Source organism: Lingula anatina, chromosome 10 (genome assembly GCF_051362555.1).
Source record: "Lingula anatina isolate TDL-2025a chromosome 10, LinAna3.0, whole genome shotgun sequence".
NCBI lineage: Eukaryota > Metazoa > Brachiopoda > Lingulata > Lingulida > Lingulidae > Lingula > Lingula anatina.
In genome coordinates, this window is record NC_141776.1 from 11131630 (window position 1) to 11147377 (window position 15748).

General features: G+C 41.3%; 4 protein-coding genes across 4 annotated transcripts; 3 read left to right on the forward strand and 1 right to left on the reverse strand.

Annotated features, from left to right (window-relative positions):
* Positions 1-1185: 1185 nt before the first annotated feature.
* Positions 1186-2123, forward strand: LOC106151797 (potassium voltage-gated channel protein Shaw-like). The gene has a single exon (XM_013525212.2). The coding sequence runs from the start codon at positions 1330-1332 to the stop codon at positions 1981-1983; it is 654 nt and encodes a 217-aa protein (XP_013380666.2). The 5' UTR covers positions 1186-1329; the 3' UTR covers positions 1984-2123.
* A 1966-nt stretch (positions 2124-4089) lies between these two features.
* LOC147759578 (potassium voltage-gated channel protein egl-36-like) lies at positions 4090-5968 on the forward strand. Its single transcript, XM_086997984.1, has one exon. The coding sequence runs from the start codon at positions 4090-4092 to the stop codon at positions 4960-4962; it is 873 nt and encodes a 290-aa protein (XP_086854110.1). The 3' UTR covers positions 4963-5968.
* Positions 5969-6725: 757 nt separating this feature from the next.
* LOC106151798 (uncharacterized) lies at positions 6726-11505 on the forward strand. Its single transcript, XM_086997983.1, has 4 exons — positions 6726-8160; positions 8559-9893; positions 10056-10355; positions 10992-11505. The coding sequence occupies exons 1-4, from the start codon at positions 7041-7043 to the stop codon at positions 11156-11158; spliced, it is 2922 nt and encodes a 973-aa protein (XP_086854109.1). The 5' UTR covers positions 6726-7040; the 3' UTR covers positions 11159-11505.
* Positions 11506-11640: 135 nt separating this feature from the next.
* Positions 11641-14994, reverse strand: LOC106151801 (uncharacterized). Its single transcript, XM_013525216.2, has 3 exons — positions 14916-14994; positions 12730-12886; positions 11641-12381 (listed from the first exon to the last, which is right to left on the reverse strand). The coding sequence occupies exons 2-3, from the start codon at positions 12868-12870 to the stop codon at positions 11737-11739; spliced, it is 786 nt and encodes a 261-aa protein (XP_013380670.2). The 5' UTR covers positions 12871-12886; positions 14916-14994; the 3' UTR covers positions 11641-11736.
* Positions 14995-15748: the final 754 nt, after the last annotated feature.

Genomic DNA, 15748 nt, shown 5'->3' on the forward strand with positions numbered 1-15748 from the left:
GAGAAAATAGAGCAATAGGTCTTAGTCACTACGAGTAGGATTATTTAGGATGCTTTCACCTACAGTTATGAAGATATTGCAAGTGCATGTACCATTGTATGTAATATTACCGCGCATTCCATCCAAGCTGCATTTTATTTTCTGCCATGCTTCATAGAGGCCTTTTAATTCAAATTAACACACACACACACACACACACACACACACACGTACAAGAATGATTCAGAGAGCATGACTTGCACAAATATATGTACAAGAATGAAAAATTTTCAGTCTAGTTACTAAATTAATGGTACTTACAAGCCAGGAAAAAAGTTAATGCTGATATTGATTTAACTTCTTAAAGTCGATTCAAGGTAATCCAACAGTGGACAAAAGATATTCAGCATTGGCTGAAGTCGCCATTAACCTTCCACTTTAGTATTTTGAAAATCGATATATTGCCAGCCGTTTCTATTTATTTTGATTTCCTTTCATATTTATGGCATGTTGTGAAATATGTCCACTATTGTGACTATCGTGTGTCTGTGTACGCCATCACACACTCATTCATTTTTATATCAATCTGAGCAATTTTGTAACCCTTATTTTCCGATAAAAAGTAAATTGCGAATCAAAGGCAAAAATTCATTTAATTCAACCATGAAACAAATGTATGGAGGTTCAGTGCAAAAAAACTCATTTTGAATTTTTTTCTCCAGTTCGAACAGCCATTGACCACCAATCTTCTCTCTCTACATTGAATGCCTGTCTTTCAACTTTTCGGATATTCATAAAACAGACGTAAATCATTTCAGTTCAAACCAAGAAATACCCGTAGTTGTGTTCTCGGGTTTTTCGCAATTTCGTAGAGGAAGAGAACATTTAAATATACCGTAGAGTTTGGACACTTGAAATGCATTACTTCCAGGGTACGTGTCAATGCCATGTACCCGTAGATCAACACTGACTAAATAGCCAGATCCATTACCACTTCAATAACGGTAATGGCATTGTCAACCTGGATATAACGATTAATTCGAGGGCAGGGGGAAGTGGAGAGGAATCTAGACACTTGCAGTGATACAAAATAAACCAAAGTGGAATCAAATCTTAATAAATCCGTCTAAACATTCACAGTATCGTCACATAGAACAGTAGAGTCAGGGCGAACACATTAAAAAAGAAATTCATCACGTGGCCTGTCCATGCAAGATGGGTGACAACCCCACATCCTCCTGCATCCCCTTTTGGTGTCGGACGGAAATGGCTTAGAATTCTATAGCATGCATATTATAACGTATCGACTTCAGTCCATTACATTTCAGAGATATTCGGCGAAACATCGCCATGAACATCATACAGGTTGCCGCTGCGGGTAAAGACGGCTATTCTACGAACAGGGGAAGGATAGATGTTAGAAGTGCAAGAGGGGTCTCAAAGACCTGTGAGAAACAAACGATACATGTGCAGCCGACATCCCAATTGTTTCAGTCCGAAGAGGCGTCAGACGCATCATCAGAAATATCGAAGAAAAACAGAGAGCGAGTCACTATCAACATCGCTGGGACCAAATTTGTTACGACGTGGGGGTCCTTGGCTAAACTTCCCAATTCTCGCTTAGGTAGACTGACAGTGGACGACATAGATTCTGGAGAAAATGACATCTTTTTCGAGAGAAACCCGACCCTTTTCCCGTACATTCTCGCTCTCTACTCCACCGGTCAGTTTTCTTTCCCGCACAATTTCTGCGGGGCAAGCATAGTGAACGAGATGGAATTCTGGGAAATTTCAAGGTGTGCGCTGTCCCCCTGTTGTAAAGAGATTCTGCTGGAACAAGAGACGCAGCAGGAAGAAAACGAAGCAATTGCTAAACAGTTTAGCCAACTGAACTTGGCAGAAATGGCGCCTGATGACAAAAGTTGTGGTTGGAGAGTAAAACTTGGACGTTTCTTAGATGACCCTAAGTCATCGAACGGGGCTAAGGTAAACACACACGCATAAACACACACACACACACGCACACACACACATACACACACGAAACGAGGCAGGCACATAATACGCTCTCATACCTTTTACAACAAAGTGCAATTTTCAAGGAATCCCTTATTAACCACTAATTGAGTTGATCCATTTACAAACCCAGCACCAGAACTACAATTCATTAAAATTTATTTTTGAAGTGTGTAGTTTTTGAGTCATTCTTTAGCAGTAATGGAAATTTCTTTTGGTTTATTTTGCTTGTGGCGGTAGAAAAGTATGAATTTAAGAGTTACACGTTTATGTAGACCACAGCTACTTCAGCAGGTTTGAATAAAGCTCAAATTAGCTAAGAGCGCATTCCCAGAATTAAGATCGATCTTTCTAGATCGACCTAACTCCCTGGGGGTTCACGCTAAATTGCAGTCAGCCGACCGCGCACGGAAGTTAATTACCCCCTTACAGCTTTTAGTAGGCGGGGCAGTCATTAAAGCCAGCTAAGCGCACAGTAATCTAGTGAGACTCCCCACGGGGATATATCGATCTAAAATCTGTGGGAATGGGGTCTAATATATGCACAATTAAGCGTGCCCAAGCGGTAGCTCGTAACATGCACAATCGTGAGCGGACATTCACATTAACCAATCAATCATATATACACACACTGGACAATAGAAGTGTCACCCCCCCCAAATCAGAGTAATCAAAGTAGGCAGATCTTGGGTAGTTATAATGCCTGGTCTACTTATAATTTGACTAATGAGTATAAAACCGCTGTACCATGGAATTGTATTGTTGGTCTTGTACATGTACAGCAAATGTTATTCCTGTCTTCCTCCAATATGGCAAGATACAGGCAATTATCTAACGGTTATAGGTGCAAGTTATTAACCTGAAGAGGCGGAATATAAGCAATGTCATAATATCAATACAGTTGAATTGTTCAGTCAGAACCGTGCAGAGGGCCAGGTCTCGGTATAGAAACACTGGATCAAGAGACAAATTGCCTCTGATGGGTGGTCCAGGAAAAACTACCGACCTTGAAGACCGACGACTGATTTTGATGTCCAGGTTGTCAAGGTTCGACATTGCTTGTCAGTTGACAACACTGTGGAACAATTTCACACATAATAATCTGTCTGTGAAAACTGCTAGGCATCGATTACATGCTCAGAGAGTGTACGGCAGGGTAGCGAGACGGAAAGCTCTTATATCGTTACAAAACAGGCAACGTAGAGTGAACTAAGGCCAACAGGATCTGGAACTGGACAGTCCATGACAATTGGTCATATATAGTTTTTTTATGAGTGTCGCTTTGATCTGACCTCTGATGACAGACTTGTCCGATGCTGGCGAACTGCTGGTATAGCATTTGAACCACATGTACTGAATTTTCGAACCCGGAGCAGCATATTCATCATGGTGTGGGGCTGCATCAGCATCCATGGCGTGGGTGAATTGGTTATAGTTGATGGAAACATGAATCACCAGAAATATATCGATGTTTTGGAGTCAGGCTTGCTGCCATCTATTACTAACATGTTTGGTGACAGGAATTATCCATTTATTCACCAGGATGACAATGCTCCTTGTCACAGACCCAGAGCAGTTGATGATTGGTTTGACCAACAGGGCATTCGCAGGGTGATGTGGCCTGCCCAGAGTCGGGATGCAAACATAATAGAAAATGTGTGGAATGATATTTCAAAACTTTTGACAAATGGCCGTCCAACAAGCAGACAAACTCTGTTAGATTCAGTGTGTCATGCTTGGGCCAGCATAAGCCCTCAACGCATCAGGCAATTATATGAATCCTTGCCTCGCAGACTGGCAGCTATTATTAGGTCACGTGGCTATGCCACTAAGTACTAATTTTGGACTTGAAACTGCATATCTTGGTAGAATGTATATTTTGTTCTCATTTTTTTTTTGTGAAATTTGACGTTAATAAAATGTTACCAGGAGCATATCATTCCACAGTCATTTTTCTCCCCCAAAGTATTGGTTCAGTAGGGGTGACACTTGTATTGTCCAGTGTGTGTACATCAGAGTAAGAAGTGCACCACGAGCTTCAAATTTTATTTTTAACAAAATGTACCCGCTATTTTTATTTCTCCTCAGGTGTGGATGTTTGTCTACTTATTTGTCACCATAGTTTATTACGCTGCAGACGCCGTCAGCACCGTGAAATCATTCCGGACGCCAATGAGCAACGGGTCTCTCATCACCGCTAACCTGAGCGATAAGGAAAGGCTTTACATAACCACGCGAGAACATGGCGTTACCGAATGTATCCGTTACATCACCACCATCTATTATACGCTAGATATTATACTGAGGATGCTTGCTGCACGGAGCTTCAAGCTTTATTTCAGATCCGTGCTGAATATAATTGATTTAATTTGGGTGTTGACAACCTGGTCTTTATTTGCTTCGTACATGATAATGGGCAGCCAGTTACCACATTTGTCGTTCCTGGAGTTTAAAATTCTGTATTTCATGTCCTACGCCAGTCTGGCCCTGCGCATATTCCGTATCTACCGTTTCAGTCTACAGTACACTCCACTCAAAATTTTGGTCCTCACTCTGAAAGGAAGCAGCACCGAGATATGCATCCTGCTTCTGTTGCTATGCGGGGGTACCATGGTTTTCGGTTCTCTGATTTACATATCGGAGATAAGCAACGACGATTCGTTCATGGACAATGCTCTGATTGGCTATTGGTGGGCCGTGGTTACCATGACGACCGTCGGCTATGGCGACACCTATCCTAAAGACGCGGCAGGCTATCTCGTCGGTATCGTCTGCGTGATCGTCGGTGTGGGATTCATAGGTCTCCCCATGTCAGTGATCAGCGCCAACTACAGTAAATATCGCTCCTTCGCTTGCACACTGGAAGCCAGGAACAGATGCAAACTGAAATATCTGAAAATGGCGCCAACGATCCCCTCCACCGATTCACGCAAGCTGCCGAAGAGCTTTAAAATGTCAGAAAAATAAAAATTAGACAATTTACACTATCGGATATAAATGTGTTACATCTTTGTGGATAATGGTTATTTAGTTATTTATTCTGGCACAATTTACGTTCTACCATTATTAAGTCAGTTCAAAATCACAGTGTACTGTGGAAACGCAAAGTTTTACATGTACGTACAGGGTGTGCAAAGTTGTGTGTGAAATGCCGCACATATTGGATTTGTTTCAATTGATATCAGTGTTTTGTATCCATTGTTTTTTAAGACGCGTTTTAAGTGCTATCTCCATGCATTATTTATATGAATTGATATTCAATATTTAAAGAGATGAATCATGAGTTCACTTGTACATGTAAACTGCATAATATTGGCTTGGTCCAAGGAAACAGTTCCTTCTCTTTCAGAAAGCCAGAATAAAATAATTAACGGGGCAAATAAAAAAAAAAAAAACAGGCAAAATCCCCATACCTAGCCCAACAGTGAAGTCTTCCTCGTCTTTATTTCGATTACATTTATTTCATATTGGCCGAGTGGTATCTAAGTAAGGTTGTCATTCCTGTGACCCGCCCACCCAACCTTAACAAAATCCTTGATCAGCCAGTGCGTAATACGATAAGATATATTTTGTTTCATTAAAATGCCATTAATTAAACCAAGGTTCAAAGTACAGGACGCAGAGGTGACGACATCAGATTTTAACGGTTTAGGTCCAAGACTGTTACTGCATGCGCACATTGTATATCTGTAAAATTTTAATTATGAATCAAACAGTTCAGGAATTTAGCTGTATTTTTTAAACCTTGTGTAAACATAAGTATGATCTTCACTTTATATGATCGCAGGCATTTGCGAAATGTTGAATTTAATGTGCAGCTGTATCTCGTTTTTCTGTACGAGAGAAAACATTTCAACGTGAGGCAACTATGTATATAAACATGTTAGCTGGTGTAAAACCTTTCTAATAGCTTATTGTTACGTACTGTATGTTAAGGTTTACGTATGAATTTTAAAAACGTGAATGCATTTCTTTTGAGAGAAGCAATATACAGCATATTCACAGATTGACAGTGCATTATAAATGGAAATAAACATCTATGGTTTTTGCTATGCCGTTTTGACTGTTTGTTTTTCCACTCGGATGTCCCTCTTTCGACGTGCAGACTTAATAAAATTAGTATATGAAAATCATCTTTATGAGAAATGCTAAATTATTTTCTGAAAACAAGAAGAAAACATTTTAATATTTATATACTATGAAGTTACTTTATCTACACCAGCGGTATTACTGACCATACAGGATTTAAAAAGAGATAATATCACCAAAGACAGCTGTTGCCACAATTGTTATCATTTGACAATGATGACATATTGTTGGTGTTCGTTAAGAGAAACAGTGTACCAACGATGTTTTCATAATTATGTGAATATTTCATAGACATCATACTAGTACATATATTTACATTCATATTTAAGTTATTTCGGTAATCGCTAAATGCAATTATTCGCATGCATATACATACATATTTACATGCATTTTGCAGAAGGAATTATATGCCCCCCCCCCCCCCCCTGCACTGACTCTACATAATTGACGTGTTTTGAGTTTGGTAATCGTAGTTCACATGATCACATGTCCCAAGAATAATCTGAGGTAATGGATCCACAATCAATTTGCTCAAAAGGTGCATTTATGACATGAGAATAGATTGCTTTTTCAGTTTCGGTGCAATAACCAAAGCCATCATGCACATGTCTTGGCTTAGTCAAGTGAAAGAGTTGGGACAATATAAAATTACCGCTAAAACCCCAAACAATAATCATTTTAACCATACACGTGTCACAGTCGCCCACGCCATCTGTTCGGCAATAAAATCTCGACAGACATAAACGTACTGTCGCCCGAGGAGCGACGAGAATTTCAAGTAAAGGCGGACATCATAATTCTTTACCTGATAAATGACTTATGTGCAACATATGGTGGCAACGCCTGGCTCAGGTGTTCCATACAGAGCTCGTATTCAAACGACTCCTGAGAGATCTTATATTACTACTGCCTACATCGTATCCGTGCCTTTGAATTAGCCATAAGATCAAGAAAGAATGGTAAGTGTAACGATTTGGATGTTTCTCGTGTTGACACTGCACGGACTTGTTTCTGGTGACAAATCCTTTAAGAAAACATCGGGGAAACCAAGGATAAAGACAAATAATGTCCACCACGTATACCGACCGTATTTAAAGGGTGAAGTGTTAAATGTTACTAAAGTTCAGCACTTGGAGGGGATCAATCGCCACCATCCGCCTTTCAATGAACGCCGCATTCAAGCCAATTCTCTTAATAGACATTCTTTGCAACGTGGAGGAAAGTCTCTACAGTCTAATAAAGGCGCGGAAATTGTTTCTAAAGTGGACACAGAGGACGCGCAAAAGGACGTCGCCTACCACAGGGATAAAGAGTCGGACATCCCTCTTGATGACCAGTCACGTAGAAAGCCACAGCTACCGGGCTGGCTTAAAAGCCTTGGGGCCTCTGCGAGTGAGGGACGGTTTCCGTCAGATGGTGAAATAAATGGGTATAACATTGCCCCCAATGGCAGAAAACATGACGGTAAAGTCGTTGTCTCGCTGCCGAAGCCGAAGGAGATGAACCAGAATAAGGTCGCTTATTCCAACGGAGCAAAGCAAACAAAAACCGTGCAGAGGCATAAGCCAAAAGTAAAAAGTGACTTCTTGTCAAATTTATCCCCCGAATTGGAACTGATGCCAATGGTTTTAGAGGCAGACCAGCCAATGCACCAAAAGAGCAAGAACAGCGGTCAAATCCAGGAACCATATAACAACCCCGACAGCTCTGTACAAAGACAGGCTCAGCAAATGCACCAGAAAAGAAGAGAAAATCGGCCACAAAGCAACACAAGAAATAATCCTAACACGATGGGAAATTTTCAGCCAGAAGCCAAGAAAGTTAACAAAGAATTGCCATCAAACCAAGGCATTTATCACGAAAAACGTATCTCGACGGCTTATGGGAAAGAGGCCCCGGATTCAACGGATAAACCGATGGGAACAGTTGTGGAGGAATTCACAAATGAACAGCCAGGGTTGACACCGGATTTAAAAGTCGGTGGCGAGGAATACGATCGGATATTGCTTAGCAACGTTGGTAAACAGACAAAAGAGAGTGTACCGGATGATGAGGACGAGAAACATGTCGAAAAGAGTAAGTCTATTTTTTAAATTAATAAGTTGTGTGGGAATCATGGCTTAGAGCACGCTGCTTCTATAGACCTAATCATTATTGTAATATGCAGATTTTTAAATTAAGTTAAAACTAGCAAAGGCAATACAATATCGACTGTACAATATCATACCGCGCCGCAGCTTTGCTTCGTCCCGGAATATACATATAGCATACTGGTAATTTGACCTCTTGCTTATCTATTTACATGTATTGTCTGCGGAGGCTGTTACGTCAACATATGTGTCAGATATATCCTTTTAAGAACCTTTTAATAGATACTTCAATAAAGTGTTAATGAAAAAATAATAATAATAATGCAAATTAATAATCGCATATTCTTGAGCGTGCAACAATTGTTCTTATGCTCATTATTTCAGATTTGCCACTCTCAAAGAAATATGCCCAGGCAGTGCAAAATAACCAAGGAATCCAAAGGCAATATCAATCAGAGACTGACGAGTCTCGTGGGTATCTCCCCTCACAGGGCAATCCTCTAGAGAAACGTCAGGGCATTCAGAATGGTTTCCTTGGAGATGCCATATTGCCAGTTGATTTTCGGGGCGATCCTGACGTTTCCCCTGATTCTCTCCCACACGCCCGGCCTCATGACCGAGGGAATTATGAGCAAAGACGAGAACAACTATCGCCGCACCCCATTTCTCCCGATCTCCACCCACCGAACATGGGGAGGTCCCTACAAGTTGGCACAGGCCAGGTTCCTGGACATTTTGGAGGAGGACGATCAATTCCTAATGCCGATCGCTCACCACCAAAGCCTGATTATGAAGAACTAAAACGAAAAATGATCAACGAATTGAAATTCCCACAGGCAATTAACCGTGGGCCAAGTGCATTTCTGTTTCGTCCGCATCTCCTGCCGAAAGACCCAACCCCACTGCAACCACCACCACCACCAGCAACAGCAGCAGCAGCAGCACTAGCACCACCACCACCACCACCACCACCAGCAGCAGCAGCAGCAGAAGCGCACCCAAACCTCGATAACATAATCGTCGGAAACCGAGACCTTCCCAATCCCCTGCTGTACCAAAACCCATATTTGCCGCTTGCACAACCTTACACAATAGACGAACCAGGTGAACCTAATTTTGGTGTAAGAAGAAGAAATTTGGAAGCGCCGTGGTCAGGCGACGCGCCGTCTCCTTTAATTCAACCGGTACTTAATGATTTCGAAGGCAGACACCATAAGCAATTGCGTCATCCATCATCTCATTTTGATCAGCCACATCCTAATAACGCAGATGACTTGGTAATACCTCCCACTGTGAACGAGAGGAGGGCGCCAAATATGCCATTGCCACATCCGGTACCACCTCCCCCACCACACGAGCGCCCCCAGGTGGTCAAACCTAATGACATAAAGAGGAGACTGAATCCCAACAGCAACAGAGATCGCAAACCCTGGGTACACCCATACCCTCCACATGGCCCTGTAGAAGGCCCCAATGACGTCAGTGCCAGACCTTACCTTGTTGGCGCGCTCAGATCGCCGCATTTCAGGACAGAACTGATTGATGAATCTGTACCACTGCACGACCAGTCTTATCTGCCGAATGTTCCCGAAGATCGTGGGAAACCTGTCGCCACCTGGGGACCGGTTGAAAAGTCTCGGGACATGTCTCAAGGGACCGAAAGCCTGGGATCTCGCCCAAAGTCAGTTGTCACTAAGGAGGACGAGCTTAAAGGAAACGGTGAGTTGGACATATTCCAAGATTTTTTTTCAAAAAGCTTTATTAGACTTGTTAATACAGCATGTAAAGTCAACATAATGCAAGGAAAAAAAGCAATGAAGAAAAAAAAAGAAAAATACAAACGCAAATCCGCTTAATTGAAAATACATCTTTTATACAAAGATCCAGGATGGCTTCTGACAGAAAACGACAAAAACTTTTTGGAACCCAGTGCCGAGACAGACTTCTCCAATTGGCAACAGAGTTCAAATGTGGAAGAAGAGGAAGAAGAGTTGCCGAGGACTTACAAGGAACCTAAGGACTTGTCACACGGCGCCACAAGTGTGAGAAACATTTCTCCAGCAAGGGATATGCTGCCCATGGCCCACACGCAGGATATGTCCTACTGTCAGGCATATGGCAAGGGAACCTATATGGAGAATTTATGCCGAAAGTGTGCTTTGCATGGGGCTATCACTGGATGTAAGTATTGGTCATATACAGGCCCGTAGCCAGCAATTTTAAAAGGGGGGTTCTTTGTCTGAAAAAGTGGACCCTTTTCCATAAAAGCTTCATGTACCTAGATCAAATTTTACCCAGAGTGGACCTTTTCCCAACAAAAGGGGTGGTTCTTTCGAACCCCCCCCCCCCCAACCCACCTGGCTTCGGGCCTGGTATAGTACTAGTAGGACCAGTTGTGGTAGTATTACTTAGTAGTATGACTTAGTAGTAGTAGTAGTAACAGTAGTGAGGGAGCAGAAGGAAATGCACACACACACACACACAGAGAGAGAGAGAGAGAGAGAGAGAGATATGCATATAGAAACAACGGACTCATACCTTAACACAATAAATATTTCGTGATAATTTTTTAGTAGAGAAAGAGATTTCAATGTGTTGACAGAGATGCCGATCCATTTTTTCTTACCTCCAAATTTTACGAGGACAAATAGCAAATAATGCAATTTTTGTCGCTTTTGCAAGTCTTATACAATGAAATGGCGATTCATCCAATTTCGAAAGCATTTCTAACAAAAAGTTGATACAAACAACGCGGCACATGTACATTTTGAATGCACTCACAGAGGACCAATTAACGTTATCATATTTTCTTTCCAGTTTCGTGCCCAAAATCAACGATGATAAACAGGAAAGGCGAGGTGTTTCCTCACAGAGACCCGTTGTGTTTCTGGACGTGTTCATTTATGGGGGAAGCAGTGGCAAGACCCTGTCCGCAGGGTCAACACTTTGACCAGTACACTGGACTGTGCACAAGACACAACTAACGAGAATGGCACGGCCTTCTAAGTTTTTTGATCTTGTTATACAGTACGCACTCCTTAATGTGTGTCTAACCTGTCTCTTTTTCTAGTATTATTATCAATACTATTTAAATTAATTTATATCGAAATTAACGTAAAGGAAAAAAATTATTATTAAAAAAATGTCACTAACGGTTAATAAAGAATGAGAACATGGAACTGAATGATAACGTTGCTATTAATGAATTAAAAATAAGGTACACGTAGAATGAATGTAGTTTTTATTAGCCATAAGATGGGTACCGGTACCCTGTAGTAAACGAAGCTCAGGAGCAAAGAGTATAATTTTTTTCACAGAATGTTAAAAATGATAATAGTGATGTTAATAATAATAATAATAAATCCAGCCGTCAATACTCAAAGCAATAATCCAATACTCGAACGTATTTTTTACCGGTTTATAACTAACGCCCGGTGACACCCCCCCACCCCCCATCCCGGCCCCCTTCCTACGGGAAATTCTGGATTTGATAGTCTGATGCCTTTGGGGCTATAACGGAAACAGACAAATATTTCAAAGTTGGATCTTAAAAAACTCCTTGTTACTGTAGAGCAAGCTGTTTAATGTGATCTAAGCGTTCGTTCATCTTCAGAAGGTCTAGCCCGCTCAGGGTGCTGCTGTCTGTTTGCACTCGTTTGAGCTTATCACATATTCCATTGAGAGTGTACTCCGTGAACTTGTACTGTTGCTGGTCGAGTTGATTCTTCGACAGCAGGCGCTTTATCATTTTCTCCTCTTCCTTAAGAGAGGCGAGGACTGAGGACGTGGCCGCCTTTTGGTTTTCAAAATAGATCATCAAAGATTGAAGACTGTCGTCTGCCGGGGGTATGACGTCATCAGGGGTTTGGTCGCCATGTTGTAGAGTTAAAATGTCTGCCGTCTGTTCCATTCTTGACGGTTGTAGCGAAGCATCAGTATTTTCCTGATTGGAAAACTGCAGTACTTTCATTTTTTCATCTTTAAAATTTTCCAGCTCATCTTCAACATCATGAGGTAAATTCCGTTCTAAGGCAGTATTGGGCTGCACGGCGGTTGTTTCAGATGGTCTGTGTTCTTCTAAAAGGCTCGCAAGCCACCCATGCATCGTCACCTTCAAAACACGAATAAATTTCCTAAATGTTATTGGTCCAGAGTGCTTAGTAATATCCAGGATCTTTGCCAGTTGCTCTTCATTTGTTTTCTTGGACTAAAAACAAAAGATGCAAGAAAGATTATATGATAAAATTTGCCTATTTTGCTATAGACCTATATAAGAATGAACACTCTTGAACAATTGGTCGACTTGTAAATAGAAAGTTTTAAAAATTAGGCAAGAAGAAATTAATACATGCAGGCAAATACTTTGCCTTCCTTTAGTCTATAATATATTGCATTTCCTTTTGCTAAGTAAAAAAAAAGCAAGGCCTTCTCACCCCTACTCTAACACCCTCACTCTACCAGTAGTTAATTCTCTCCCAACAGCCGATGTTTAAAGATAAGGATTGTATCTGTAATATCCCCAAGAGCATCATGTAAAATATTAAGAGTTCGAAACCTTTATGATATCCATCATGGCCGGCGAAAGCAACTTTTCTTGCACCATTGCGTCCAGAACAGACTTGGACAACACGAGGTTACGCATCAAGGTGTCCTCGTGTGCCTCTATTGACAGTCGGACATTGACGTCATCGGTCATGGTCGCAGCTTTATCACTGTAATACAGTTATTGTAACATATAAAAATTACGCATATTGAATGTCCACTTTCACTGTAGATTAAACAGGTCACCGAATTTTTTTGCTAAAAGTAACATTTTCCACTGCGATGTGTATCTTCAGAAAAAAAGAGAAAGCTTACTGACAAAACTGGAGATGATGTTGGGGTCTATTTCACACTCTAATAGATATAAACGTTCATATATATGTAACCCGGTTGGTTACTTAGTTCTGAGCGAGTAGCAAACTTGAAAACACAGAAGACCTTAATTGTAGCTCACGTAGATCTTTATTCACCGACGGGCTACAAACTGGCACTCAGGCAAGGACTGTCACGACGATCTCCCGGGGTCTCTCTCTTTCTATCTTAGAGGCCCAGTTTTTATAGGGAATCGTACTGATTCCTGCGTGCCGTAAACTATTAGTAAGCGTAAATAACTGTATCCTATCTAAACAGTCGATCATTAAAACTAGATACAGGGACTCCAATACTTGTTACCGTTGCCCTGCATATGGATATATTCTCTGGGTTGGAAGGTTACATAACGCTCGGACCTGGGACTGTCTTCAACGAAATTATCCCGACTTGTTTTTGGTGGAAGAGATCAAAAGAGCCAAAAGGAAATAATGAGGCTTAAGCCTCTCTTACAACCCGTCGTGCGTGCTTAGAGATCGTGCGTCCTCGGAATTCTTCTCAGACGTAGCGTTGTCGCAGGATGAAAATTAAATCGCAGCGGACGAAGTAGTAAGTACTTTATGAGTAGGTGTGTTGTGCTGTAAACGTGGGGCCCGCAAGTGGTCTGTACGCCTTTTTTTGGAAGTAGGAAGAAGTAAGGAGCACGTACGATCTGTACTTGTGTCGCACATAGTGAGTGAGATAATCATACGTGTATTGCAAGTGAAGCGTACGTTTTCAGAAATCGTACTTACGAAGTAAGAGAAACGTAAGAGAAACGTAATAAGCACGGAAGTGGAACGCACGGATAATCAAAATAATATAAAAGGGAGCACCGAGTCTCTTCATCATTCACTGGCTTGGCTTGCAAAATGGCACTTCCAAGAAGGATGCGCCATCGACTTCTACAGCTGCTAATGTAAGAGGAGGCCGAAGATCGTGACGCAATGCTTGCAGTGGTTGCTCGGGATCGCCTGCACTTTTATCGTGCTGGGCACGCGCGTCGTCTTAGTGTGACGCACTTCACAAGTATGGTAGTAGTACTCGCCACGCACTTTGGAAATGAGATAAACGCACAGAGGAAGTGCGCTCACCCCCCTTTTCGTTAACACGTACATTGAAAGCAAATTGAACGTACGAGTCTCTTGCGTGGTAAGTACGTCTTCGTGGTAAAATACCCCGGAATTTCTGCATGCTTTTCCGGCGTTACACGCACGCCTAGCGCACTTACTCAGTACTTTTGTCTTGCGTGCTACGAGCGTGCTCCAGGCGTTCTAATTGTCGCAGACAGGTCGTAGCGAAAAACTGGCCGGCCAGTTTTCGGGCTGCGTGCTTTGCGTCGTGTTTGCGTCCACCAAAAACAGTAGGTTCCACGTGCGTGTGTCTTACTACTTGGCCAATTCTTTGCACGCAAACCGCTCGTAGAAGCACGCACGACTTGTTGTAAGAGTAGCTTTAAGTACCTCTACGATTTTAGGATCGTCACCGGGTCTCCCTTTTCTGTCATCCGAAAGGGGTGTACCTTCAATTATCTAAATTAATTACTTTACCGGGACTTTTGTTTCTAATTTTGGTTTCTCTTCCGTGATTGTGAATGTGATTTAAAGATAGAGACAAATTGTATAACACTACCGTGTTATTTATACATTTAATGCACTGTGACCCAGATGAAGTACGTAGTGGAGTACGGTGAAATAATGAAGTTATGTACTGTTCTATGACACAAAATACGCGTCTTACAAATCACCCAGCTTACTATACACTGTGAGACTTTTATGAATATATTGTGCACTTACGTAGACAAAGAACTTTACCTAATAATAATAATAATAACCAATGTTATAGACATACCATTTTGAGAAACCTCCCTAGTATTCAAATACGTATACGCTGTAGGTCTCTAAAGTAACTTCTCTTGCCTAGGTATAGGTAAAACGAACTCCTACAATCAATCAAATTCACTGTGTTAACATTAATCTGTTTACATCCGAGATAAATTGCGCCTTAATCACATTTATCTTCCGTTAATCTTCATTAATCCACCAAAAGCAATGCAACGGTAACGTCGTTACAAATCAATGTTTGATAAGTTAATACGTATGAAATTCAAAGCGTTCTCCATGACACAGTTTTGATAGTGAACGTTTAGCGTCACCCCAAAAGTGCATATTGGCGTAGGAGCGGAGGGAGGGGCGTTACTCTCCACCCTTACAAACTTTGAATCACGTCGGTCATTAGCGCAGAAAAAGGAATAAAGGAAATCGACCCTCTCATCAATATAGGCATTTTTTCTGAAGGCCTTGCCCATTTTTTTTTTTTTTTTTTTGAACGCGCCTACAGTTAAGTCTTTTTGTGATTGATGAAATAAAAAGAAGTCTTTGGTCACAAAGTGTATGTGCGTAGTATTTCTAAGGCAAATAGTAGCCGTCTTGAATTCTGTGAAAAAAAAATATTGACAAAAGATGCATATAATTAAAGTGGAATTAGCTTTAATACAAGAGGAAGGACATTAAAAGTTTTTCAGATTGCAGCATATAAACAGTGTTATCTTTTTCATAGATTTTTGCAATTTCTTAATACTCGTATAAACACAGAATATTGGTAAATAAAACAATGTTAATGCCTTGATAGATAGAGGGCTGAATACAAACAAAATGTACAGAACTGTCAAGACTTATACTGAT